Source organism: Desmodus rotundus, chromosome 8 (assembly GCF_022682495.2).
Source record: "Desmodus rotundus isolate HL8 chromosome 8, HLdesRot8A.1, whole genome shotgun sequence".
NCBI classification, from domain to species: Eukaryota; Metazoa; Chordata; class Mammalia; order Chiroptera; family Phyllostomidae; genus Desmodus; species Desmodus rotundus.
Window position 1 is genome coordinate 43,981,116 of NC_071394.1, and position 26,620 is coordinate 44,007,735.

The 26,620-nt window shown below is 42.6% G+C and overlaps 1 protein-coding gene across 4 annotated transcripts in view; it reads left to right on the top strand.

The window, feature by feature from the left end:
- The first annotated feature begins 383 nt into the window (after nucleotides 1-383).
- NSMAF (neutral sphingomyelinase activation associated factor) overlaps nucleotides 384-26,620 on the top strand; it is a 56,902-nt gene continuing 30,665 nt past the window's right edge. The window contains exons 1-7 of one of the 4 annotated variants that reach the window (XM_053929390.2): nucleotides 384-698; nucleotides 17,102-17,191; nucleotides 19,456-19,534; nucleotides 19,625-19,692; nucleotides 19,773-19,809; nucleotides 23,945-23,995; nucleotides 26,460-26,531. In XM_053929390.2, the coding sequence (XP_053785365.1) occupies nucleotides 640-698; nucleotides 17,102-17,191; nucleotides 19,456-19,534; nucleotides 19,625-19,692; nucleotides 19,773-19,809; nucleotides 23,945-23,995; nucleotides 26,460-26,531 (456 nt within the window). In that variant the 5' untranslated portion in view covers nucleotides 384-639. Of the gene's footprint in view, nucleotides 699-17,101; nucleotides 17,192-19,455; nucleotides 19,535-19,624; nucleotides 19,693-19,772; nucleotides 19,810-23,944; nucleotides 23,996-26,459; nucleotides 26,532-26,620 lie in introns of those variants that run through there. The other 3 variants (XM_053929391.2, XM_045204945.2, XM_024572018.3) reach the window with 3 other exon arrangements.

The window sequence follows — 26,620 nt, forward strand, 5'->3', positions numbered from 1 at the left end:
GTGTGTGTGGGGGGCGTGATAACTAATTAGTATGGATTTTTTGAAGTAATAAAAATGTTCCAAAATTAGAGTGATAGTTGTACATACCTGTGAACATACTAAAAACCATTGAATGGTACACTTCACATGAGTAATTGCTTGGTGTGTGAGCTATATCTCAATAAAATTAGAAAAAGAGGAAAAAAAGTCACGCCACCAATTATTTCAACTACCAAGAGACTGAGGGTCCCAAAAGTTATTTCCAGCGACCAACAAAGTGGTATCGCTCCTGGGCAGGCATCCGTTTCCTCGTATGAAATGTCAAACCTGGAGCAGGGCATTGGTTGGTGAAGCGCGAGCGTCCCGGGTTTAAGGGCAGATCATAGGCTGACCTCCCGGCCCTGGGCACGCACCTGGGCCGCCTCCGGCCAGCCGGCGCCCCTCCTCCGGGCCTGAGTCACGGCGCGGAGTCCCCACGCGAAGATGCGGTGAGCGCGGCCCGGACGCCGCGGGCCCCGGGGCGCAGCGTCGGGCTCTCGGCCGCCGAGCGGCGCCGCACGGAAAGCTCGGCCGGCAGCCTCGCTCGCCTCCCGGCGCGGACGCCGCAGACCAGCTCCGGCTCGGCGGGCGGCGGCGGCGGGTCGGAGCCGCCCGCCCTCCATGGCGTTTATCCGGAAGAAGCGGCAGGAGCAGCGGCTGCAGCTCTACTCCAAGGAGAGGTGAGCGCCGGGCGCGGACGGCGCGGAGGGCCGGAGCGGCGGTCAGAGGCTGGGGTCGGCGTCGGGGCGCCGGCGGGACGCCCGGGGTGGCGCCGGCCCCGAGGCCGCCCCCGGGGCCCGGAGTCAGGGTCAGAGCGCGGCGGCCTGGCCGAGCCCGAGACTGCCGGTGCCGGAGCACGGGCCGGGCGGGAGCTGGGGCTGGGGCTGGGGCTGGGGCCGGATCCCCGGGCTGGCCGGGCCGGGCGGGCTACTGCGGTCCCGGCGCCGCGTCCCGGCTCACCCGGAAGAGGCCGCGCGGGTCCGGGGCGCACTCTCCTCGCGGGCGTCCAGCCCTGGAGCGCGGGGACGCCCCCCTGCGCGCGGGCCCTGGCGTTCTCCGGCAGCGAATTGCAGAGGGTGTGAAGCGCGGTCGGCGGACACCCCTCCATCTCACCACAGCCGCCCCCCACCCCGCGCCCTCCCACCCCCGGGAACCGACTCCGATCGCAGCACTTGGCCGGGCGCCGAGGGGCTCCAGCCAGGCCGCTGGCTCGTCGGCGACCCCACAGCCTGCACCAGGGTCGGCAGGGGGATGGGGCGTGGGGGGGGGTCGGGGGTCTCTAGACGCTGACGCTTCCCATCACCGAGCCTTCTTTCTGACAACTTCAACTTCTTTAGACGTAAAGCAGATGCTCTACTGGGCCTGGAGGAGGGCCACAAACAAGGCCTGATTCTGGGGAAGCCAGGGTCCAGTCCCCCAAATGTTTTCTACTAAGCAGTGAACCTTACTCTACGTGTCACTGAAGCCTTTGCATGCGAAAGCTTGGTGGGGCACTGCAGTCACCACCACCTGTATCCTGGGAGGAACTTGGGGTCCCAGGAGAAGCTAAAATAGGCCCAGGGCAGTGCCCTCGCAGAGTTTCTGATCCCCAGTCTCCAGGGGAAGTGTTTTAGAAGAAAGCTCACTTCTGCCCCAACTATACCTCGCAATGCATTTATGGAGACCGAAGCAACTTGCTGATCGATCTTCGGGCCTGTGGTCCCAGGTGGCAGAAGGAACTGGGGCTGAATTATTGTACACATATCGTTTTAGTTGTGGGAGCTAATTATGTCGGAGTGCTGCTAACCTGTCACGTTGTGTGATCGGTGGGCACCAACAAAACAGCTCATACAAGCAAGTACAAGTGTGGACTTAAAGGTTTGTGTGATCTTGCAGCGTCCACGCTTGTTTTATAGGTGTTGACTGGACCTGCTTTGTCCGAACATTCATATCTCTTTTTAATCTCTACGGTTGGCCTGGCCATCGTGTCCATAGTTTGACATTTTGTTTCACTAGTGTAGAGAAGGAGATAAGATAGTCCAAAAAAGCGTCTTGGATATGGCTCCCAAGAACGTTTTTAGCGGTGTGGTTAGGTCTTAGCCACATAAAATCTTGCTTTCTCAATAATAACTGGGCTGTAAAGCACTCACACTTGTAGAGGCTCTTCTGCCTCCATTCGTACTGCTTGCTCCACGTAGAAAGAGCTGGAGTAGAGTTTCTCTTTCTGTACCAACAACGTTAGACCATGATGGTATTCTGTGTTAAATAGATGAATATTCAAATTTTACATTGTCAGAACTTTGAAACACGAATTGCCATCCTGTTCTATGATCTCAGAGTCACTTATAACAATTCCATTGCCTCGCTGATGTACAGGAAAACCTGTTTTCTTTAGATCTGCCAGTTATTTTGATGGCAGTAATTTGTGTTGAATTTGGTTAGCGTGTACAGCTCTGCAATGTCACAGGAGTCTGCACGTACATTCCTGTGTATAGTCTGCTTTGCTGGTGTTCACTGATCAGACGACGTGACGGGCTAGCAGCACTCTCAATATACAAGCTAGCTCTCACAACCAAAACATTTATTCCTTCAGGCAGGAGGCAGCAGGTGTGCCTGAAAAAATTAGTGCCGCGTATTTTATATTTATTTGAAACCTACTTGCTGACTGCCCAAATTCTTTAATCCTCTCTGCCCCTTGGCTTTGCACCTTCGAGATGGGCAGGCTTGAACCAGAATGGATGGTGTCCATAGAATCAGTTTGGATGACAGGAATCTGTCTCACAATCAGATGTGGGCTGGAATCAAGCAGTCTCTCTATAGATCTAAGAATTCGTTCTGAAAGATACGAATATTTCAGCCAACTTTATTCAGTCCCAAGTTTACAATTTTTGCACAGATTTTTCCTGGCTAAATCCTTTGGTGTCAATTATCACTAATTAGCAAAATGATTGATATGGCTCATTGGCTTAGGCACGTATCCAAGGGAGCTGTTATTTTCCTTGGGACTGTTTTCAGGAAAAGGCCTCACCTCTTCAGGTTGGTGAGTTCATTGGTCCCTGTCATGCTGCTTTAGAGGTTTTAGATTTCTACTGCTACCAAATAATGACCCCAGAAGAGGAGAAACTTGAAGTTAGTGTCTATTTCCTTTACTGTTAAGTTGATGCTAGTGCATTTCAAGTAAGTGATATTTCTACAAAGTAGAAGCGGAGAGTCTGGGAGATTCTTGGATTGGTGGCTTACATCAAGGTGGTGGCAGAAGAAATGGAGAAAAGTGGATGGGTTTTACATGTTTTTAGGAGGTAGCATTGACAGACCTTGGTGTGATAGATTGGGTGTAGGAGGTAACAGAGGAAGAATATCAGCCAGAGTTGTCAGAGGAGCAACAAATAATCTTTTCAGATGAGTATATCCTGTGCAATATTTCATATAAGTATGCATGTATTTATATTGAAATGTTTTTGTAATTTATCTGAAAGTCAAATTTAACTAGGTGTCTTCCCTTTTCATTTGCTAAACATGGCAATCATTCTCTCAGGTTTCTGCTGTGAACAACTGTGATGCCATTTATTGGTGATGTTTATGAAGAATTGCTTTGGTAATTTTCAGCATTAGAAAATGAAGAGATACTTGGCCATTCAAATTAAGTACACTAGTATCCTGGTTAAGATTTAGATGGTAGGAACCATATTGATTTTACTTAAAAAAAAATGTCCCATGTAGGTATTAATGAGATAAAGGGGAAAATTTTAAAAAAGATAATTTACATATCTTCCTTTGGAATTTTTGGACATGGTAGATGTTTACAGTGGGTTAGAAGATAAGGATATTCTACAAACTGCTGCTATTCAAGATATTTCTATTTTAGCCCTGGCTGGTGTGGCTCAGTGGATTGAGCGCTGGCCTGCAAACCAAGGGGTTACTGGTTCGATTCCCAGTCAAGGCAGGTGTCTGGGTTGTGGGCCAGGTCCCCAGCAGGCAGTGCTTGAGAGGCAACCACACATTTATGTTTCTCTCTGTCTCTTCCACCCTCCCCCTCTGTCTAAAAATAAATAAATAAAATCTTTAAAAGAAAGATATCTATATTTTAAGATTTAAGAATTAGGAAATTGTTCAATGATTTTTATCTTCACATCTAGAAGTGGTGTGAGGGGACTAAAGCGCTTTTCTTCTTGGGTGATGTATAAATTTGGATAGTTGAGGCATGTTCCCACCGAGGGAGAGTCACAGTTGTCTCTCTGTAAAGTCATAGAACAGATTGCCTAGCTCTGGCTTGTGAACTGCCATTCCAGGACAGAACATTAGTGATCATGAATTCGGTATTGGGCACACATGTTACATGAATAGTTTTATAGGCGTTTCTATCTAGTACTTCAGCTTTTCTTCAAACATTCCATGTGTGTGATTCTCATGGTTATTCTGATATTAAATTTCTTGGCTGATATTAAATAGCTTCTACTTCATATGTTTGTTTTATCAGTTGATTCTGTATTCATTATACTAAAAATACTTGTCAGAATGCAAAGTGATTTGTTATATTCCTGTTTCATCTTTCCTTTCTAAAACTGAATGTCCTATTTTTTTAATATCTCCATGGGATATACCAAGTATTGAAAATGGAGGTAGATCGCAGAATCAATAGTTACTTAGTCAGGACTGCTGATGGGTTGAAAGAAATTACATTACATTTATTAATTGTGTTTAGATCTTCTATTTCCTTAATGAATTTTTTTCTGATTGACTTACTAATTACTGAGAGATGCTTCATGGTGCAAACTTTGCGTTGTATTTCTATCAGAGTTTGCTGTATGTATTTTCAGTGTATGTTGTCTGCGTAAGTTTAGAATTGATATCTTCTTAGTCAATTGAATTTTTCATCAACATATAATGACCTCTTCTAGTACTGATTTTCTTCTTTTTTGTCTGTTTTGTCTGATGTTAACATATCAGTTTTCTTTTGATTACTTGCATTATATAGAATTTTTTCATTCTTTTACTTTCAACTTTTGTGTGTCCATAGGTTTTAGGCATATTTCTCTGAAAGCTTATAGTTGGATTTTTAAATAATTCATTCTGATAATTCTTGTCTTGACAGATTAATCCATTTACGTTTATTATTATTACAGGTAAATATTTGGATTAATTTTTACTTTTTTATTTTGTTCTTTAATTTTGTCTTATTTTTCCTTCGTTTGAATTAAGACCCCCCCCTTGTTCCCTTTCCTTTTTCCTGAAGCGTATAGAAGATGTGTTTACACACACACATACACACACACACACATATTCTGCTTATGTTTTTCTAATGCTTACCCTTGAAATTTTAACGTTTATATTTAACTTAAGGTCTGAAGCCAATCATTCTCTTTACCCTCCTCCCTAATAACATATTGACCTTAGAATAGTTAACTCCTGTTGCCCTATCCTAAATTATAACTTGTTATCACCCAGAATTTTCAATCTACATTTAAACCTACAAATTCGACATTACCCTAGTCCCCCCTTATCCACGGGAGACACGTTGTAAGAGCTCCGGTGAACTGCTGACACTGCGGATACTACCGAATCCCGTGTATGCTGTGTTTCTTCACAGGCACACACACACTTCACAGCTCCTCTTTGGCGTATTCAAATTGCCAGCATCACTGATCTTGCACTTCGAGACTGTTATTAAGCAAAATAAGGGTTATTTGAACACAAGCACTGCAGCACCACAACAGTTGATGTGATAACTGTGACAGCTACGAAGGGACTAGTGGGTGAGAGAAGCTGGACCAAGGGATGATTCACATCCTGAGTGGGACCCAGTGGGAAGGCGCAAGATTTTATCATGCTACTCAGAACAGTGCCACCATTTAAAACGTACGAATTGTTTATTTCTGGAATTTTCCATTTAATATTTTTGGACTCCTGTTGACCCCTGATAACTGAAACCTCAGAAAGTGAAATTGCCAGCGAGGGGGCCGTCTACTGTATAATTGTCCAGTTAAAGCTTATGTAGTTCTACATGCATATTTAGTTCCGCATTCATTCTTGTGTATCATATCTTCCCTTTGGAATTACTTTCTCTTTCCTGAAGAATATCCTTTACAGGGGTGTCCAGCTTGCAGCCCAGGATGGCTGTGAATGCAGCCCAACACAAAATCATAAATTTACGTAAAACATTATGAGATATTTTTGTGACTACATGTCGCATGTCTTTAATGTGTGGCCCAAGACAACTCTTCTTCCAGTGTGGCTTAGAGACGCCAAAAGGTTGGACAGCCCTGCTAGAAGTTGCCCTGATGATGGTCTGATGATAGTGTATTAGGTTTGTTTTTGCCTGGCTGAACAGGCCCTCATGTTATCTTTGTTTTGAAAGTCAGTTTTGCTAGATGTATAATTCTCGCAGCATTTTGAAAATTGTGTAAACGCAGGCAAATATCCAGGGAATATGCTTGCTGGAGCGGCATTTGAAGGAGGAAAGTCAACAGAAGAGGTTAGGTAACAGGTGTGCCTTGCCCCCCTGTTGCAGCGTTGAGCTGCCTTGGTGGGGTCAGGCATCAGACTCCAGGAGGAACCTGTGTCCCACGGGGTGGCCTGGGCTAGGATGCAGTAGAGCTACACTGTGATGGAACCTTGTCTCATCGTATCCAGCTCAGCTTTCATGGCTGCGGGTTGGCCTTGCCCCTTTCTTGGCCTTTTGGGGCCATCCGAGCCTTGCGCTTACTCAGGTCTGTGTGATGTGGCAGAATGGGGCAGTGTTTGTTGTATCTGTGTTCATGGCTGGAGGACCACCAGCCCTTTCTGCTATGATTAAGACCCTGGGATCCTAGCCTTGTGGTGGACCAGAACTGTTTCCTTTAACACAAGACCTAGCAGGTTTTCCATGTAGTTTTGCAGAAGGCCACCTTCTATTCTGGGAGACCAGCCTGCAATAAACCCATATCATTTAAGTCTAATTGTTCCCTGTAATGCCTTCTCTCTGGCTGCTTTTAAGATCTCTCCGTAGGGCTTTGAAATAGAGATTTCTTTCTTTTCATCCACCTGATTCTGAAATAGTTCTGGAAGAATTTGGAGCCGAGCCTTTAGCTCTTGGAATACTGCTTTTCTCTATTCTTTTATGTCATGTAACCACTCTTTAATATTTATTTCTCTGTGCTGTGTTGTAGGTTATTTAAATCCACCCTACAATTTACTAGTTTTCTCTCTAGTTGCTTCATTTTCTGTCTGTTCCATTAGGTTAAATTTTTAACTTCAGTTATTACATTTTAAAATCTCTAGTTTTATTTTGGTCACTTATAAGTGCCTGGTATTTTCTTATAAAAGTATGTTTTTTTGTTACATTCTGATGTCCTTACATTCTTTACACTTATTTATTGGAATGATCAGATACAGAAAACAATCTGTAGCTTTTACAGTTTTGATTGTTTTGTTGCTTGTACTGACCCTCATTCAGTAATTTTACTTTCTCACTTGTTTTATGATTTTTGATTGTAGCCTCTTGTTCTTTGGAGTGTATCCTTGGGAATTCTTAGTGGCCAGGGTTTAAAGTGTATTTTTCCAGAAAGTGTCTGCATTTACTTCTGCCTAGGTGAGGGGGAGAAGTCACATGGGTTTTTCTTGAGTTTTATTGAGCTAAACAGGTAGTGTGAAATCCAGCCCCACGTGTGTGTCAAAGCAGGATTGTGGTTTCATATTCCCAAGGGAGAGTTATTTTGCCCCCAGCCCAGAGCCAAGGGCCTACCCTCACCCTCTGGGGAAGGTGGGGTGACTGGTTTTTCTTTCTATCCTTAAAGGCTGTTACCTTTAGGGATCCTAGCTTTTCTAAATACTTCCCCTTAACCCCTAACCACCCTCCCCATGACCATCCCCTCAAGGCACATGGTCCCAATCAATTCAGGCCCTAGACTACTCAGAGAGTTGGGCAAAGCCCCAGGGGAAAAGACTGCTCCAATGCCTGCTAACTTCTTTGTTTCTCTCTTCTAAGATTATCCCTTACTTTTTCATCACCTCAGCCAAGCATTTGAAAAGTTTACCCAGCAGTTTTAGAGGATCTGTACTGAGATTATTTTTCTGGACATCTAATCTTCCAAATGCCTGAAAAGAAATTCCTGCTAATTCTTGAAGTGTAGGTTAATTTAACAAGTCTATAAACCCACTGGTTTAAGAAGGGACTTTTGAGGTAATCTAGTCTATCTCTCCCTCCCTTCAACTTTATAGTTGGCGGTCTAAGTAAGTGAAATGATTTGCTTAAAAGTCTCAACAGCCAAGTTACAGCTGAACTAAGGCTAAAACAAATGTTTTCTGATCCAAGTCTAGCCACTCTTCGATGGTAACAGGATGCTTCTTTTTTAAATGCTCATCCACTGCTTGTTTTTATAGTATCTCTGAAATTCAGAATATGCAAGAATGAACAGAAGCCTGGTTTCTCCAGGTGTGGTCACTGGGCCTGCAGCCTCAGCGTGGCCTCCGGACTCATCTCCGGCTCCCCTGGAGATCTACCACGTCAGAATCTGCAACATCCTCGAATACTTACACACCCTCTAAAGTTTGAGAAGCAATGTTCTAGATAACAGTCATTAAGTGCTTATCTTGACTTCTTTTGTTTGCTGTTTTGGTTCCTTCAAACTCTACTTCCCTCTTCATTTTGATGGTAGAGAGAGAGAGCTCCTGAAAAGGTTCTCCCCAGTGCTTTTTCCTTGATAAGGGCACTGAAAGAGCATGGGCGACATTTTTGCCATTTGTTCTTCTAGAGAGTGAGACTTGAATATAGAAACATGCCTTTATGGATTGTTTCAGTGGAAGTGGTTTTCATGTCTGCACCATGCAAAATAACTGCATCTCATATAGTCAGAGAAGAATGTAATTTCCTAGGTTCTGGCCCAGTGATAGGGAGAGCTTTAAACGTATTCCTAAGCAGAGGGACCAAAAGGCCAGATGAGCCCTGGCCAGCGTGGGTCATTTGGTAAGGGCGTCCTTCCGCAAAGCGAAAGGTTGCCAGTTGCATTCTTGGTCAGGGCACATGCACGGGTTGCAGGTTTGGTCCCTGGTTGGGGCGCATGTGATTGGCAACGATCTGTGTTTCTCGTGTCAGTGTTTCTCTTCCTCTCTCCCTCCCTTGCCCTCTCTCTAAAATAAAATAAAGTAAGTATTAAAAGATAAAAAGGCCAGATGAACTAGTGAAGTTGATTACACCGGAGGACAGCAGGCATGTGATGAAATGCTAGCTCAGGGCAGGATGGGCTAGTAATGTACTTGAGAAAGCAGTTGGTTCACGGACTAGAAGTAACATTTAGTCACTCAGATGGTGCTATGCCAGTGTGTAGAACACGGATAATAAAATCAGTGGAATTTTGTTACAAAAGAGGGTAATGTATGTTTTAAGTGTTACTGAAGCTTGTTAGGATGGGTCTCAAGTTTGGAATCTAGTGCTAAAAAGCTACAGGCCTATTCAAAAGGAAAGACCTGCTAGGAGGCGAAGCAGTGGGGTCTGAATGTCAAGACGATATATGTCTGCTGGGGCATGCATGGACCAGAGGCGGAGGGGAAACACAGAACTTATTGGAAAGAGGAACAGAGAGAACATAATTGTGTTCATTTGTTACAGGCCACCTAAGCGGGTGGAAAAAGATGGTAGAGCTGTACCTGATGGAGATTGAAAATAGGAAGTGGCAGTGCAAAAAAAACGACAGGAGACCGTACTTGGTCAATGCCTGCTGAGCTATAATTACTGTTCTTTGACTTCCCTTGTTGAAGTTTATTTATCTGAAGGTAGAGAATTTCAGAACTTGACAGAATTCTAAATGTGAAAGAGAAATTAATCAACCAGGTAGCAATGACAGAAACCTTCAGAAAAGGCAGTCATATCCAACTGTTTGTTGTTGAAGTCCTGGAGGATAAAGGAAGATTTTGTCATCCATAGAACCTAGATTTTTCGGAAGACAGTTATTGAAAGTTTCAAGGGAAAAAAAGGTAAGTATTATTACTACGAGACAGTTCTGAAAAGGATATTGAACCAGGAGGTTCGTGTAACTATTAAAAATATAATTTTTATTTTTAGAAATCATCAAACATCCAATTCAATGGTGGTTGGTGAAGAGTTAGAAAAAAATCAGACAAGCAAAGACATATGGAATGGCTGTGTAAGTACTGTTCCTCTGGGCAGTACAAAAAGGAAAAGGACAGCAAGCGAGTGTAGATGAAGAGATGTTACAGACCTGCACAATTAACATCAAGGCACCTCCTGAGAAAAAGTAAAGTGAAACTTGAAGCCCAAAATGAGAGGTGGTTTTAAGAAATGCTGTAGACTAAAGCAATTTTTAAAGTCTCCTAAAGGCGTGTCTAAAACTTGGCTGCTGCCCAGGGCCCACAGCCGGGTGGTGTAAAGTCGATTGATGACAGAGAAAGTGGTGTTTGTTTTGCGTCCGTTAATGATACTGACCGTTACATTGAAAATGACACATAAAATTTCATGAGATGGGTGAAGATGCAGGGGGCACCCATGCACGTGTGTCCCCTGGCATGAACTCCCGGGAGGGTTTGAGTGTAGAACACCAGAACTATTTCAGTGGTCTAGGAACTTGGAAAGGTGCAGGAAGAGCACAAGTAGGTTTAATGCTGGTTCTAGATCATGCAGATTGCCTGTAGATCTCAGGAAGAGGAAGTTGTCGCCAGTCTCCAGCATGAATTTTCACTATGGAGTCTTGTCATGCTAACCTCCTCTCTCTCTCACAGAGTTCTGGCTGGTAGGTCAGGAAATGCACTAGATTCAGTTCATCTAAACTTTGGTAGAAAATAAGATTTGTTTTTGTGATGTCTTAATAGCAGATCTGAGACAGGAGAAATTACTGTTAGTGTAGTTAGGGGGAATGATACTCGTCTGAATGATTCTATTGAGAGGTTGTATGACTGGGGGAACATTTCCAATGATGGATCCTAGGGCTGTGTTCTTACCCTATCTGTTCAACATTTTTCCTAATGTTCTCCTTGTTTCAGAGGCCATTGTAGGAAGCTTACAAAAACTGCCCAGTTTAGGTAAACTGACTCTCTAGGTGGTCGGGGCACTACAGTCCAGCTTAACCCAAGGACAGTGTTGGGGTTTTGAGAGTAGAAATGGCAACTGCATGAACTCCCGCCCTTTCCTGCGCCTGTGTGCACAGCGCCAGGCAGAAGGGCACTTTCTCCCACTGAGCCCCTATTACAGTCCTCCTCAACCCCGGAGGCCTGTTTTACATCTCCAGTCTAGAGAAATGACTGACTAGCAAAGTCTTCTGGATCCCTAACAAACACTGTTCACTAACAGAGTGTTGAATAATTGCTGAGTGGCCATGAGTGCAAAGGTTACCTGGATTGGACTTACTTTATGTTGCTGGTTAAGTGTTGAACACTGTGCTTTAGAACTCAGGTGACATGAGGATGGGACAGTGTCTTTTAGGAAAGTTAAGCTGCTGAAGGAGTAAATTTATCTATAGAGAATGTCACCATGCCTCTGTAAACATGGAATAAACTAAGCAATACCCAGGGGCAGGGCCAGGAGCCTCCTTAAAGAAATAATTTATAGTCTGATATAATGCTAATGAATGAGATCATAAAATTATGAGAGGGATTAAAAAATGTTGAGGCATAGGTAGTAGAAATGGGGCAGAGCCGCATGGAGTGGGAGGGAGGGTGGGTTAGATGGCGCCTGGCCACTGATATGCCCAGGATTTCTCCACGGGTGGAGGCACCTGGGCTGGTGGAGGCACCTGGGCAGGGTGGGGAAGGGGTTCTCCCTGCCCTTCCTCCTCGCCCTGTCCCGGGATCCCTGAGCCTGGCTCCTTCCCTCCCTCCTTCTACTGGGGGTGAGGAGGGGAGGCAGACCTGGTTCCCAGATACAGTGTTGGACCCTGAAGAGGAGAGCCAGGTTGTGCAGGGTCGGCACCTCCGGGAGCCTTCTCCTTAGCTATGTGTTTTGCTCAAGAAACTTTTGGGAAACAGCACAAACAAGCTGTAGGACTAGATTTCTTTTTGAGAAGGAAAACATTGCCAGGAAACCTGAAGGTTACTCTTCAAGTTTGGGATATGGGAGTGCAGACAGCAGGAAGCAAGCTGTGAGATAAATGTTATCTGTGGAGCCCAGGGAACCCTCTTGGTCTGTGCTGTTACAAATTGTCAAAGCCCGGAGAATTTGGAAGACTGGTATGCCGTGGTGAAGAAAGTGACTGCGGAGTCAGAAACTCAGCCACTGATCAGCTTTCCTGGAGCAAGCAAATTGCTTGAGGAGAAAATTCCTAAAGATGTGTACAGTCTTTTCCATAACAGTTTTGATGACTGATATAGGTAACTGCTTGTTGGTTTGGCCAATTCCTGCTAAGAAAGCGATCATGAATTACAGTATGCAGTCACACAGAAAGTTATATATGTAAACTGAAGAGATTATAGGTGATCACTTTCCTGAGTATTATTTACTGCATAATCTGTCACCGGCCCAATTTCGTACGATCATGCAATGAAAGATGTCATGATTTGCGTTTCTAAGTTGGTGTTACATTAGTATGGTAGTATGCATTCATTTTCTTTCTGGGGGTAAAATTACTGGGTTGGCCAAAAAGTTGGTTCGGTTTCCCCCCTAAGATGGCTTTAGTAGCACTTAGTTGTCTTTAACTTCATTCCAAACAGTTCTGTTAGATTGTGTTGTGACAGCTGTCATATCAGCATTCATTTTTTTTAAAAAACATCAAAATTGGTGAATTTTTAATAGACATTTTAATATTGAAGATGGAAGAAAATAAGCAACATTTTCAGCATGTTATGCTTTGTTATTTCAAGAAAGGTAGAAACACAACTAAAACACAAAAAAAGGTTTGCGCAGTGTGCAGAGAAGCTGCTGTGACTGGTCGGATGTGTCAAAAGTGGTCTGTGCTGCAGATTCTCACTGGACGGTGCTCCACGGTCGGGTAGACCAGTCGAAGTTGATAGTGATCAACTCAAGACGTTGAGAACAATCAACGTTTATACCAAATGGGAGATCACCAGCATACTCAAAATATCCAAATCAATAAAGTTATTGGTGAAAATGAAAAATGTCTTTTATTTTACAGTAAAAACCATAGACGTTCTGGCCAACCCAAAATATTTTTAAAATTTAAAGCATGGAATCTTTTATGCGGAGAATGTAGTTTGAAAAATCATTGTTCAAAATGCATAAATCTTTATCATCATTTTTACATACAAAAAATTTAAAACAGGTATAACTGAACAGTAAAAAGAAAAATTAACCTCAGAAAATTTGCTTAATCCTTTCATTTTGAGTAATAGGATTTTGTTTTATCCCTTCACCATGTTTTACATTCCTTACAAAATATGTGTATTGATAAATTAATGAGGATATAATTCATTTACCAAAATAATGATTCTTGTTCTATAACAGTTCCTATAACTAAATTATTACTGTGGTAAGAAACACGTACAAAGATTGACCATTTTAACCATTTGGGGTGCAGGGCACCACAGTGTTGAGCATGCTCGCATTGTCGCTCGGCAGATCTCTAGAACTGCTTCACCTTGCAAAACTGGAGCTCCGTGCCTGCTGAGCAACAGCGCCCCTTTCCCCGCTCCCAGCAACCACCACTCTGTTTTCTCTCCGAGTTTGACTACCGTAGATACTTCGTATAAGTGGAATCATGTCGTATTTGTCATTTCATGACTGTCCTATTTCACCTGGCATGATGCGCTTACGGTTCATCTGTGTTGCAGCATAGGACAGGGTTTTCTTCTTTTTAAAGGCTGAACAATAGCCCATTTTATATATATATATACATATGTATATCACACTTTCTTTATTCATTCATCTGTGCACAGACGTTTAGGTTGCTTCCACATCCTGGCTATTGTGAGGAATGTTGCAGGGAACGTGGATATGCAAATATCTGTTTGAGATCCTGTTTTTATTTCTTTGGGGTACATACCCAGAATTGGGACTGATGAATCATATGGTAGGTCTAATTTTAATTTTTCGAGGAACCTCTATACTGTTTTACGAAGCAGCTGCACCATTTCACAATCCACCAACAGCGTGCAAGAGTTCCAACTTCCCCGCATCCTTGTCAACATTTGTTATTTTCTGTTTTTTACTTTAATAGTGTGTGAGATAATATCTCATTGTGGTTTTGATTTGCATTTTCCCGATGATTAATAATCCTGAGCATCTTTCCATACACGTTTTGGCCATTGGGATATCTTTGAAGAAATGTCTGCTTAAGTCTTTTGCCCATTTTTTAACTAGGTTAATTTTTGTGTTGTTAAGTTCTGTATATAACCTGGGTATTAAATCCTCATCAGATATATGCTTGGCAGATATTTTTTCTATTTTTGTAGGTTGCCTTCACATTCTGTGGATTGTTTTTGTTTGTTTTTATTTTTGTTTGCTGCACAGAAGATTTTTAGTTTAATTAGTCAGTTTGCTTTTCTTGCCTGTACTATTGGTTAATGTTCAAGAAATCATTGCCAAATTCAGTGTCAGGGTGCTTTCCCCCTGTTTTCTTCTAGGATTTTTATGGTTTTAGGTCTCTAGTCCATTTGAGTTAATTTTTGTATACGATGTAAAGTAATGGTTCAACTTCATTCTTTTGCGTGTGGATATCCAGTTTTCCCAACACCTTTTGTTGAAGCGACTATTCTTTCCCCATTGTGTAGCCTGGGAACCCTTGTTGAAGATCATTTGACCATATATGCGAGGGTTTGTTTCTGAACTATTCGGTTCCATTGGTTTGTATGTCTGTCTTTATGCCAGTACCAAGCTTGTTTTGAAACAATAGCTTTATAACATATTTTAAAATCAGGAACTGTGATGCTTCCAGCTTGATTTCTCTTTCTCAATTGTTTTGGCTATTTGATTCCATATGAATTTTAGGTTTTTTAATTCTGTAATAAATGCAATTGAGATTTTGATAAGAGATTGCATTGAATCTATAGATTGCTTTGGGTAGTCTGGATACTTTAACATAATATTAAGGTAGGATTATATTTTAATACTATGTGGAAGAGCTGGTTGTCTGTGAAAGCTACTCGAATTTCAAAGCAATAATATTATGCCATTGTCTTGTTGAAGAATGCGTATTTTATTTTACCCTGTCTCTAAGAGAAAGAGTAGGGAGTTCAAGAGGGAGGATGTAGGGTTGCATAGCTCCAGCCCAAGCAAAGGGTTTTGAGTTAGTAATATACAAACTAAAAATAGGGGTGAGGTAGTTTGTAAATATTACCTCTCTGAATTATACCTTTCTGGAAAATATCTGATATATGACAGGATTGTTCCTAGCAATCCTAACTCTTGTGCTTATATTGAAATTCAGAGTAAGTATTAATAGTGATTCTTATACGTTGAGCTCTAGCAGGTTAGCCTATGATTAATTGTTGTTCATGTATTTTAAAATGTAGGACAGGCCAATAAAAGTTGCTTGTTAGGATGGTAAACTGGTTTCCTGCTCTCATTATTTTTAACTTATGAGTTATTTTTCTTTTGGTTCAGATTTTTTTTAAATGAGCAATATCTTGTTTCATGGATGAAATTTCTTCTTTGTAAGGATATTCATTATAGTCTTTTAATTTTTTCTGCATTGTCTGTAGTCAAGTTGTTTCTGCTTGTTTTGGTCTCTTCTTTCATGTTAGAGCCAGGTGATCTTGAGTTGGCCATTCACACTTAAGTGTGAGGTGTGAAATTCTCTGTCACTGTGAGCAGGCCTTATGTGTTGGGCATCTCTATGGGATGATGTTGTAGAGACCCAGCTCTTTAAAAAATCCATAGGTCTTTTCTCTCCGGCTATTTAGTTTTTTTCCAAAAATAATCCAATAGACTGCTGCTGGGAGTGGTACATGTCTTCCTGCTTTTTGCTTAATCACCCTCTTTTTGCTCCGTATCCCTGCTCTCCCCTGTACTTGATGTCTAGTTTGGAGCCTCTTGCTCAGTTTTTATATAGAAAAACCATGTACCAGAGTAAAATGGGGATAACCATCTGGGGAGGAATCTAGGCCACTGACCTCATTGAGGCTTTCAGTCATCCACCTCTGCCCCATCCCTGCCTTCTTAGGACCTGCTGCCTGCAACTGTGGGCTTTCTGGCAGTGCTGTGACTTGTGTTGCTTCTCTCCTCATTGGCACTTTCCCTGGAGGCAGTGCTGCTCTGGTTTCAGATCACTCCTGACTCCTCCCATGTGCTTTACATCAGTTACCGAGTTATTGGTATCTCTCATCTGCTTTTATGGCCCTGCAACTTTCTTTGGTCTGTGGGTTTTACCATTTAAAAAATATTTTTGTTCCCTTTTTAGTGGTGTTCCCAGAGGAAGCCGAAATAAACTTATGTTTAATCTGCCATATTTAATCTAAATATCTTCCTCCCTCTGTCCCACACCAGAGCTTCAAGACCCATCTCAAGCCCTACACTTTTCATGAAAGCTTTTCCCCATGACTCTAGATGCTGTTGACATTTCCTGCTTCTTACCCTAAGCAAACAACACACGTGTTTGCAGTTCTTTGTCATATATCTGTTTCTGTGGCCGTACAACTGCATTTCTACTTTCTCTGACTACCTTATTATGTTTCCAAAAGTCTAAAGCACTTAAAACTGTATAAAGAACTATATTTCAATCCCATTGAGTTCAGCTTATTTATTTACTAAACACCCATTGTGTACAAAACATTACTTTGGTTATTACAGGGGAGATTGTGGGAGTAGCGAGATTACGTCAGCTAACCGTGGGACTTGACATTGGGGGGGTTGTGTGTGGTGGGAAAAGGGGCTGGGGAACATGGTCAAAACGCCACAGGTGGGAAAGCTCCAAACTTGTTCAGGCAAGAATAAGTTTTATTTCATGAGCTTTGGGGATTTTGTAAAGAAATAATAAATCTGCTGATAAACAGTTTTGTTCATTTATTTATTTTTGGCAAAGCCAGCTGGTCTGTCTGTTGTCTCCTCCTCACTGGAGAGAGAGGAGTGCCTGGCGTATAATATACACTTAATAAGCGTATATACTTAATAAGCATTCGTTGATTTGTTGTATGGGAAAGTACTTTGGGAATGGATGCTTTATATATTCTGCTTTCTTGTACATTAAAAAAATAAACATGAGGTATTCCGTCCCACCCCTCACTTTAGATTTTCCTTGCTCCTGCTTAACTTGGAGGAGTACTACTTCGAACAGCATACAGCTCATCACATTCAGCACAAGGGCAGTCAGAGTGAAAGGTAAGGAAGACTTGCGGGTCTCTCTGGGCTTTCTGTGGTCTGGTATTTTTAAAATTGAATGTATGGCCATATGGCTTTTCCCCTCCTTTCATATCGGTAAAGTAATGAGACGAGGGGGCTTTTTAAGTTGTTGTCCTACTTCAGATATTTTCCAAAGCTAAGAATCAGTATGTACTAATTCCTTCAAGGTTGTGAGTGTCTCAGATCAGCTGGCTGGGGCTCTGATTCATTCTGTCATGTTTTTCTTGCGTCCCTTTTATGCGTACACTTTTAGTTATTTGGATTATGGTGTTACACAGTAATGACCTTAAAACAGAGTGGTATAAAAATCAGCACTGTCCATTTGAACTGGAAGCAACATTTTCTCTGTATTTTAATTATTACTTATTACTATAAAAAAACCAGATTGTTTCTTTAGTCATACCTTTGGAAAGTTATGTACAAAAGTATACAATGAAATTTTTATTTAAAATGCCAGTTTGGAATTAACCAAGACGAACGTTGTTCCAGCAAAACTGTTTCTGCTAATGACTTCCTGTCGGGATGTCACTTAACAACTATGGGCCACAACTTGCAACATGCTTTCTTATTAAATGCTTGAATTTTCACTGTTCTTCAGGATTTGTCCTGAAAGGAGCAAAGCCATGTAGTATTTGTTTAAATACAAACCAAAGTAAAAATGACTTAGCTTTTTGTTTATTATCTTAGGACATTTCTTTCCTTAGCATTCTACCAAATTAAACAATTACTATTCCTCGAAAGTAGCACCTTGCTTTCTTACATCTGAAATTTTCCTCAAATTCATTTCTCTAATTTCATACCTTTTTTTTCTCTCAACATACCTGTGCCCTATATCATATTAATGGCTTACTTAAAATTAAATACGTTTGTTTATTATTAAAACACAAGCTATAAGCTAGCAAACTGAAACTTAGTTTTATAATTTTAAAGTTATCATTAGGGCAAAATGGTACAACCCCTTCACAACCCACAAGTGAATTTGGTAATATCTAGCACAATTGCATGTACATTAACCTATTGATCTAGCAAAGCCACCTTTAGGAAATAATCTCAAGTATGCACTGGAAAGTTTATAAATGGACATGTGTCCATGTCTATTTATGATAGTATATCTTGACTGGAAACAATCCGGTAGGGAGCTGATCGAACAAACCTTGCAAAGTGCGCACAGCGGAGTACCATGCAGTGGTAACAACGGAACGGGGAAGCACTGCCCTGCCGTGGAGTGACGAGCACGTGTTAGATGCAAAAAGCAAGGGGCAGAATACTGTGTATTGTATGCTATGTTTCACGTGAGAAAGAGGGGAATAATTTTTTGTTATATTTTTAGAATTGAAAAAAATGTAAATTATATATCTTAAAAAGCATGGAAAAAATGATGTAAAATCAAGGACATAAAAAATCCTTTGAGAATGAAGAAGTGCAAACTAAATCACGAACCTTTAGCGTGATGAATCTTCTCATTCATTCAACACGTGCATATTGAGCACCGAAGGTAGAAAGCTAGAGAAATACGTGCTGCCCCAAAAGGACGGGCGGCAGCTCTGGTGATGGCCGAAGGAGGGGCGGGACTCGGACTGCAAGACTGTGTTCCTCAGTGTGACATTTTAGATCCTGTAAGTTTCCAACCAGTAGGTTATTTAAACTATATAGAGATGGCAGATATAAACCCAGGAAGCGGCATTAAAACCTTCAATCTAACATTTGAAGTGATAGTCTTAAAAATTGCTTATTATTATGGAACAAATTTCTTTCTGAATCATACCCCCAAACACCACTAAAAGAGTTGTATGTACTAAATTCAAACTCAGTTTATTTTTCCACTATGATAAGTAAGAAAACACTCTCTTACGTAGTCAATTTTAGATATTTAGTTTGCCTTCTGAATAGTTTTTTAGATACAGGGAATTAAAAGGACTTGCTAGAGACAGGGCAGTGTTTCTGCACCATCGGCTCTTATCCCTAGTTTCCCTTTCGGTGTGGCCGTGAGCACCAACTGCGGTGACACCGACACAGTGCGAGGGGCAGTGCCACCAAACGGCCCATACTGCGGTGTATGCGGATGTTGTCAACCTCTAGGGGATGAGGAAAATCGTTTCGCTACATTTTCTAACCTTTCATACTCTTTAATTTTTTTGTTGATCTTTTGTTAGTTGATGCTTTCTAGTTAAAATGTAGTGTGATTTCTTCTGTGACTTTTGTTAGTGTTCATTAATAATAATCCTTTGTACTTTGATCTCCAGGAGAATCAGGGGCTCCTTAAAAATATGTTCAAAATCAGTTATTTTTGAACCAGATGCAATATCTCAGCCCATCATTAAGGTAACTGTACTGTAAAAATAGAGCCATTCCTGTTGTTTGTGTACATTTTACCTTTGCTTACTTTTGTGTTTCTCTCTGAATTCTATGCAGATTCCTTTGAGAGATTGTATGAAAATAGGAAAACATGGAGAAAATGGAGCCAATAGACACTTTGCAAAGTATGTCATCGTCACTAACTGTTTGATTTTACTTCTCCCCAACATGTGTACATGCTGAATAACTTTTATCTGCATTTTAGGGCAAAATCTGGGGGGATTTCACTCATTTTCAGTCAGGTAAGAGCCACATAGTAACTATTTTGTCCCAGCCTGAATGAACATTTCATGTGTGTGTGTGTGTGTGTGTGTGTGTAAGCATAATTAAATTGTAGGAATCTCAAACCAAGGCCATTGGAATAGATGTTTACATGCTTTTAAACAATTTTATTACCGAGAAATATATTTTTTAAAAGGATGTCATCCCTACTGAGATCCGCAATGTTTGTTAAGTGTGCGAGGCCTGCAGGCTGTGGTTCCATCTGCGGGAGTCCTGGCCGTGTTTGAGGGTCGAGATGGCAGGACCGCAGTTGCTCCTGTGGCCTCCTGGCCATTTAGTGGATGGGAGGCCAGCAGCACGCCACTTAAATGGGTCTCAGCGTGACTCGCGATGACACCCAAGGCAGCGACTCAGGATGTGTAGCTTTGTGTAATTGTGACGCTTCGGGTCATGACGTTCTAGTCATTCCTTACTTCCTTGGCATGAATTTATGCACCCAGTACTGTGCTTAATACTGGTGGTACAGAGATAAATGAAAACATGGTTTTTCTCCTGTCACGTACTTAATTTGTCTGTAGATTTTTAAAAAATTATAAAGAAAGGAGTAGAGATTATCTACCACTTTCTTTTGGCTCCAGACTTCACTTTCTTCATCTTTAAAATGAAAGGGTTAGAGGAGATCAGCGTTGTGTCAGCTGCCATCTAGAGCCCTAGTTCCTCGAAGCATTCAAAGAAAAATCTCTCTGTGATCAAGTAAGTGTAGGAAAAGCTGTGGGAAACACAGCTACGCAGATTTCTTTATTTCAGGACGTGACTCAAAGCTTTCACATACAGGAGTGCATCGGGAGTCTCAGGGAGGCAAATGGTCAGGGGCAGACTGTGCTCCCAGTGGGGTTCAGATCACTGAAGCCTTTGACCGTGGAGCACTTTTCAATGTACACTGAAGATTATGTAACGAGAGCTGGGCGATACCAGACGAGGTGATTTTCTAGGTCTGCATCCGTGATTCCATTAATTTTAAGGAAGAACACACTTCACAGGCTGTCTTTGACTTTAACTGTTTTAACTGCCATACATAAAACAGTTACAGCCATCTGTCACTTTGGGGAGGGAACACCATTATTAATAATTCTGGTCTGCCCCCGAGCTCTCCTTATTTCTATAGTAGCATTCTACATCATCGTCTGATTCTGGGAAGTCTGTATTTTGAAAGGAAGTACTTTTTCAGTTGGAAGTGTGGTTTCCATTAGAAAAATATACATTTTGGTAAAACTTTGATAACTTTGGCTTAGAAATAAAGCCCTAAAAATCCTTCCACCCTTTTAATAGTTTGTAGAAGAGGTCTTAAATCAAACAAATTCAAAATCAGCTTAACACCAAGGGGTGACTAGACACAAGCTACTCTTTTCAAGTTTTATTTTAAGCTTCCTGGGTGTTAAGTACACAACCAAGAAATACAGCTTATACTTTTTTTTATTATTTACTAGGTCACGGTGTTTCAGAAACACAGTAGCCCCGTCTTTTCTGTGGGGGATAATTCCAAGACCCCCAGTGGATGCCCGAAACCACAAATAGTCCTGAATCCTGTATATGCATGTTTTTCCTACACGTCACACGTTTTCACTTAAAGGAAGACTTCACAGCTTCTTTTTGGCCTGTCCTAATTGCCAGCGTCACTACTCTTGTGCTTTGAGGCCATTAGTAAGTGCAGTAAGGGTGACCTGAGCACGAGCACTGGGGCACTGGGACAGTCTTCTGATGACCGAGGCAGCTCCTGAGTGCCTAAGGGGTGGGTCGAGTGTTCAGTGTGGGCAGGCTGGACAAAGGGATTCTTCACATCTGGGCGGTTTGGAGAAGGAGGACGTAAGATTTCATACTGCTTCTCAGAACAGCACACAATTTAAACTTAGGAGTTGTTTGCTTTCCGTTGAATAGTTCCAGACCAAGGTTGACTGTGGGTAACTAAAACCATGGGAAGTGAAACCGTGGACAAGGGAGGACTACTGTGTTTTAGGTTCTTTAGGATTTAGAGTTTTGCTTCCAAGTTTTCTTTTACTGGTAGGTTAGAGAGGCGGGGTGTGGGTGTAAATAATAGTTTTAATTCATGTACTCAGTAAGTATTGTATTCAAGATTTTAGAGCTATAGGGAGGAACAAGATTATCCGAAGCTCCTCTCTCTATGGATTTTACTTTTCATGGGGGGAAACAGACAAGAAGCAAATATCTTCTCTAATGTCAGGTAGTGATAAATGTCATGAATAAAATGGAAACAGGGCAAACGGATAGACTATGACAAGGGAACGTGCTACTCTAGATAGAATGGCCCGGGGTGCCTCACTGAGAAGGTTCCACTTGAAGGCACACCACTCGGAAGGCGTGAGGGAGTGAGCCACGCGGTTATCACGAGAAACAGTGTGTCGGGGCGGAGAGTGGCAGGGGTGAGGCCCGGAGACAGTAAAGTCCGAGGCAGGTGAAGGCGCAGTGAGGGGAGTGTGCCTGGGCCGTGGCAGTGAGGAGAGGGCTAGGAAGGCAGGCTAAAGCAGCGGCAGAGGCCGTGTCGTGGACGGCCTCGGGGGGCCACAGTAGGGAGTTAGAGTAAAACCCAGAAGAGAAAAGCTGCTGGAGAGCTGACACAGGAGGGGCGAGGTCTGATCTGTGTGTATCTGTAAATCTCTCCGGAGGCCCAGTAGAGAGTATGCTGTAGGGGGCAAGTGTGGAAGCAAGGGCGTTCAGAAGCCAGGTGTTTTTGACCCGGGTGACAGCAGTAGAAGGGTGAGGGGGGGTCAGTGTCAGGATAGATTCTGAATAAAAACCTAACAGATGTGCTGGCGGACTAGTTCCAAGCGTAAAGGAAAATAGGAACGCCTCCAACTCCGTGTTACCCTTTACTGTGATAAAGAAGCAGGCTGTGTGTAGAATGCGGCCTCTCAGAGGAGGAGTCTGGCAGGCCTTTGGAAGCACTCTCCCAGGCTTAAGAGAGGCTTAGGCTAGAAAGATAAACTGGAAGTCAGCAGTTTCCAGACACTTTTTTAAGCCCTGGAACTGGATGAGGTTTCCCTGAGACTGAGTGTGGCCAGAGAGGCTGGAGTAGGCCCTGCGGAGAGCAGGGCGCTCTGTAACCTAAGAGGTTGGGAAGAGAGAAGGTTGGAAGGAAGACAGACGGAGCAGCTGATGAGGTCGGGGAGAACCAGGAGCAGGTGGCTGGGGAGCCAAGTGGAAAACTGCGTCAGGCGGAGCCATCAGCTCTGTCACGTGCTCTGAGAAACAGTCGGGGAAGTCCTGAGAAGGGACTCTTGGATGTGGTGACATGGAGATCTCGTGCATCTTCTGTGGCCTTCTCAGGAGTGGCCTTGGTAATGTGGTGCGGGTGAAAACCTGTTCTGGGCCCGAGAGAGAGTGAAGTTAGCTCTTTCAAAGAGTTTTGCCACAGAAAGGAACAGAGGAATGGCCAGAGGAGGGTGGAGACCATTGGGAGTTTTTTACAGTGGTTTGTATCAGATGGGAGAGAGTGCAGTGTGTAATCACGGGGGCAGAGTTTTGGTGGGGGAGGTCCCCATTCTGTCTCTCGTGGAGGGACTGGTTTCTGAGAGACTGGGAGGGCCCTCCATCATAACAGGAGAGAAGGTGTGAGAGACGTACAAGTGTGAGGAGATGGTTGGCCTGGCAGATGGTGGCGCTTGTTTGACACAGCGCTGACATGCGGTGTGAGGACAGGCGGCCCGGTGCGTGTAAGAACACTGTGTCCAGACCATCTCTGGGGAAGAGAAGTTCCTTTGTGCTAATGAATGTATTTCATGCCTTAGCGATTTGTTTTACTTTTCTAAGTGCCCATTTTTTAGAAAACCGGCACTTAGATTAGCTTCCTTCACCTGTCTACTTGGTTACTTGGTACAAATAATGACATTGATGAAACATCTTAGCTACTTCATTTACCTAGTAATGGTTGGTGCCGTGCTGCCTTGATGCCTCTCTTTTTAATTTAATATTTGTCATTTCAACATCAGAAACCTAAAGCTCTACTAATATTAATGTAAGTGCTTTTGGAAGTTGGAGATTATGTAACAATGATTTAAATTCAGTTTATAATATCTGAACTTACAGTAACGTATTACTATGAAAATTTTTATTTTACAATTACTGATTTGTCTTTCCCAGGTATATTTCATTAAAGAACACAACATTGTTGCACCATATAAAATAGAAAGAGTAAGTAAAGCTTTCCACTTATTCCCACACATTAATATAGTGCTTTACAGTAAGACTTTGGGGCTCTATTAACATCTTTAATCTTTAATCAAATGTAATAATAATGGGTATTTCAAAGCTTCTTACCTAGCAGTTATGTCAGAATTAACCAAGGGAATCAAACATTTTAGTCCACGAGATTTCAATTACCTGTTGACTTAAAAAATATATGTTTAATAGGCAAAAAAAAGCTTGACTTACTAGAATAAAAATAGAAATCAGAACATACATCACTAATAAGATCATTTACTGGATATTGTTGAGAATATGGGTTATAAAATACCCTTATTTGAGAACTCGATAATAAGTTACAAATTCTCTTAACTGGGTAGGAGTAGATGTGAATACAGAATCTGGTTTTCCAGGACTTATAAGCATAGACATTATGTTTAATCATTCTGTGTTTTACTTCATTCTTTATGCTTCAGCTTAATGGATTAGTAAAGGGATAATTCTACCAAAAGAGAATCTTTACAGGACCTAGAGACAGGGCTAGTGCCCTTATAATGACACCTCTGTGACTTCGGAAAAACCACCCTCTCTGGGGAAACACAGTCTCGTGGGCCGAATCTCAGTCCCAGTTCAGGTGTGTGCAGTTGCTCAGCCAGCAGCCTGTGGAATACACACACTACATGCCGTGGCCTTTGGGTTTCATGTACAAGAAACTGCTGCATGCACCAGTTAGCCAGACACTATAAATACTGAAATGTAATTGCTCTCAGATGCTGCTGTTGGCATTTGGGCAGGCAAGTTCTTTATTGTGTGGGGCTGTCCTTCCTATTGCAGCCTGTTCCCACCCTCTAAATGCCCTAATACACTGTTCCCCTATTGTGTGGAGCACCTCCACAGCCCCCCCAAGTTGAGAACTACCGCCTTTAGAGGGGTGCTCTCCCTCTAAAGGCTCTCCTGATAGTCTCCTGAAGGGCAAAGCTGCACTTGGTTCATTGAAAAATTATGTAAAAGGAAATAAGTGAGGTTGCCTGAAGCAAAGAAAAAGTCTCTTCTTTCAGTGTGAATTGGAACACCAAAGGATTCTCAATTTCAAAAGGGTCAGGGGGTAGGCAGACAGGGACATCAGTGATGATGATGATGAGAGATACCAGGTGAGGAAGCCACAGACCCTTGTTTTTTCTCATGGAGACACTTCAACAACCATACATGGACCAATTTCCTTTGTAAGAAATTTGAAAACCATTTAAGAGCCTGCTACACTCCAGGTTAGCAGAAAATCAGCCTCATTGAAGCTAGTGGGGAAATTCCTAGCCTCCCCCCTACCAGCACAGTGCCATATGAATTCCCAGCTCTGAACTTCTCCCTGGGGAGGGAAAGAAAACCCTGGACCATATGTGCAATATGCTGACTTTTGGGGGCATCTGCCTGAGGGACTGGCTCTGTCTCGCCTATCTCGGAGCATTGACGGGACCCCGCCTATAGCAGATGCCTGGGGACCACCAAAAGCAAGAAGGAGCAGGGCCTCATGCTTCTGCTCCAGAGGAGCTGTGGCACACCAGACAGCAGCTGAGGCAGCTAAGCAGACTCCCTAAGGGGAAAGAGAAGAGAAGAGCATGTGGCAAACAACATGAACCATCTCGGCATATATGCACCCAGCCTCAATATATGCACCTGAACAGAGGAAGCAAACACTAACAGAATTGGAGGGAGAAATTGGCAGCAACACAGTAATAGCAGGAGACTTCATACCCCACTTTCAATAATGGGTAGAACATCCAGACAGAAGATTAATTAGGAAACAAAGGACTTAACACTATAGACCAAATGAACCTAACAGACACAGAGAACATCCTTCCCAACAGTGGCAGAATACACCTTCTTCTTAAGTACGCATGGAATAGTCTTCAGGGTTGGTCACGTGTTAGGTCACATAACAAACCTTACTGACTCTAAGAAGACTGAAATCATACCAATTCCTGTGCAACCACAGTGAAATAAAACTAGAAATCCATAGCAGAAGGCAAATCCACAGGATGTGGAAATTCACACTCTTGAACAACCAGTGAGTCAGAGGAGAAATACAAAGGGAAATTTTAAAATATCACAAGACAAACACAACACACCAAAACTTGCAGGATGCAGCAAAAGCAGTACTAAGAGGGAAGTTTATAGTGATATGCACCTACGACAAAAAAGAATGATCTCAAATTTTAAAACCCAGCTCTTCACCTCAAGGAAGTAAAGAGAGAACAGCAAACTAAGCCCAGAGTCAGCAGAAGCACGAACATGATAAATACAGCAGGAAACCCCATGGGCCCTGCTCCCTGGAACTCGTGCCTGGGCGGCCTGTGGGAGGACACCCCGGGCGGATACACACGGCACTCAGCCAGGGAGTTGCTGATGCTCTTCCAGGAATGTGTGTTGACATTCTCCCTTTGTTCTTTTGTTTCCATTTCTTTCTCTTTCTCTTTAGGGCAAAATGGAATATGTCTTTGAATTGGATGTTTCAGGGAAAGTGGAAGATGTTGTGGAGACCTTGCTTCAGGTAAGCCAGTGCCTCGCTCGGGCAAATATGGGCAGAGAATTCAAAACAAACTTCAGCAGAAACTTCTTTTTTAAATTGTATCTTTATAC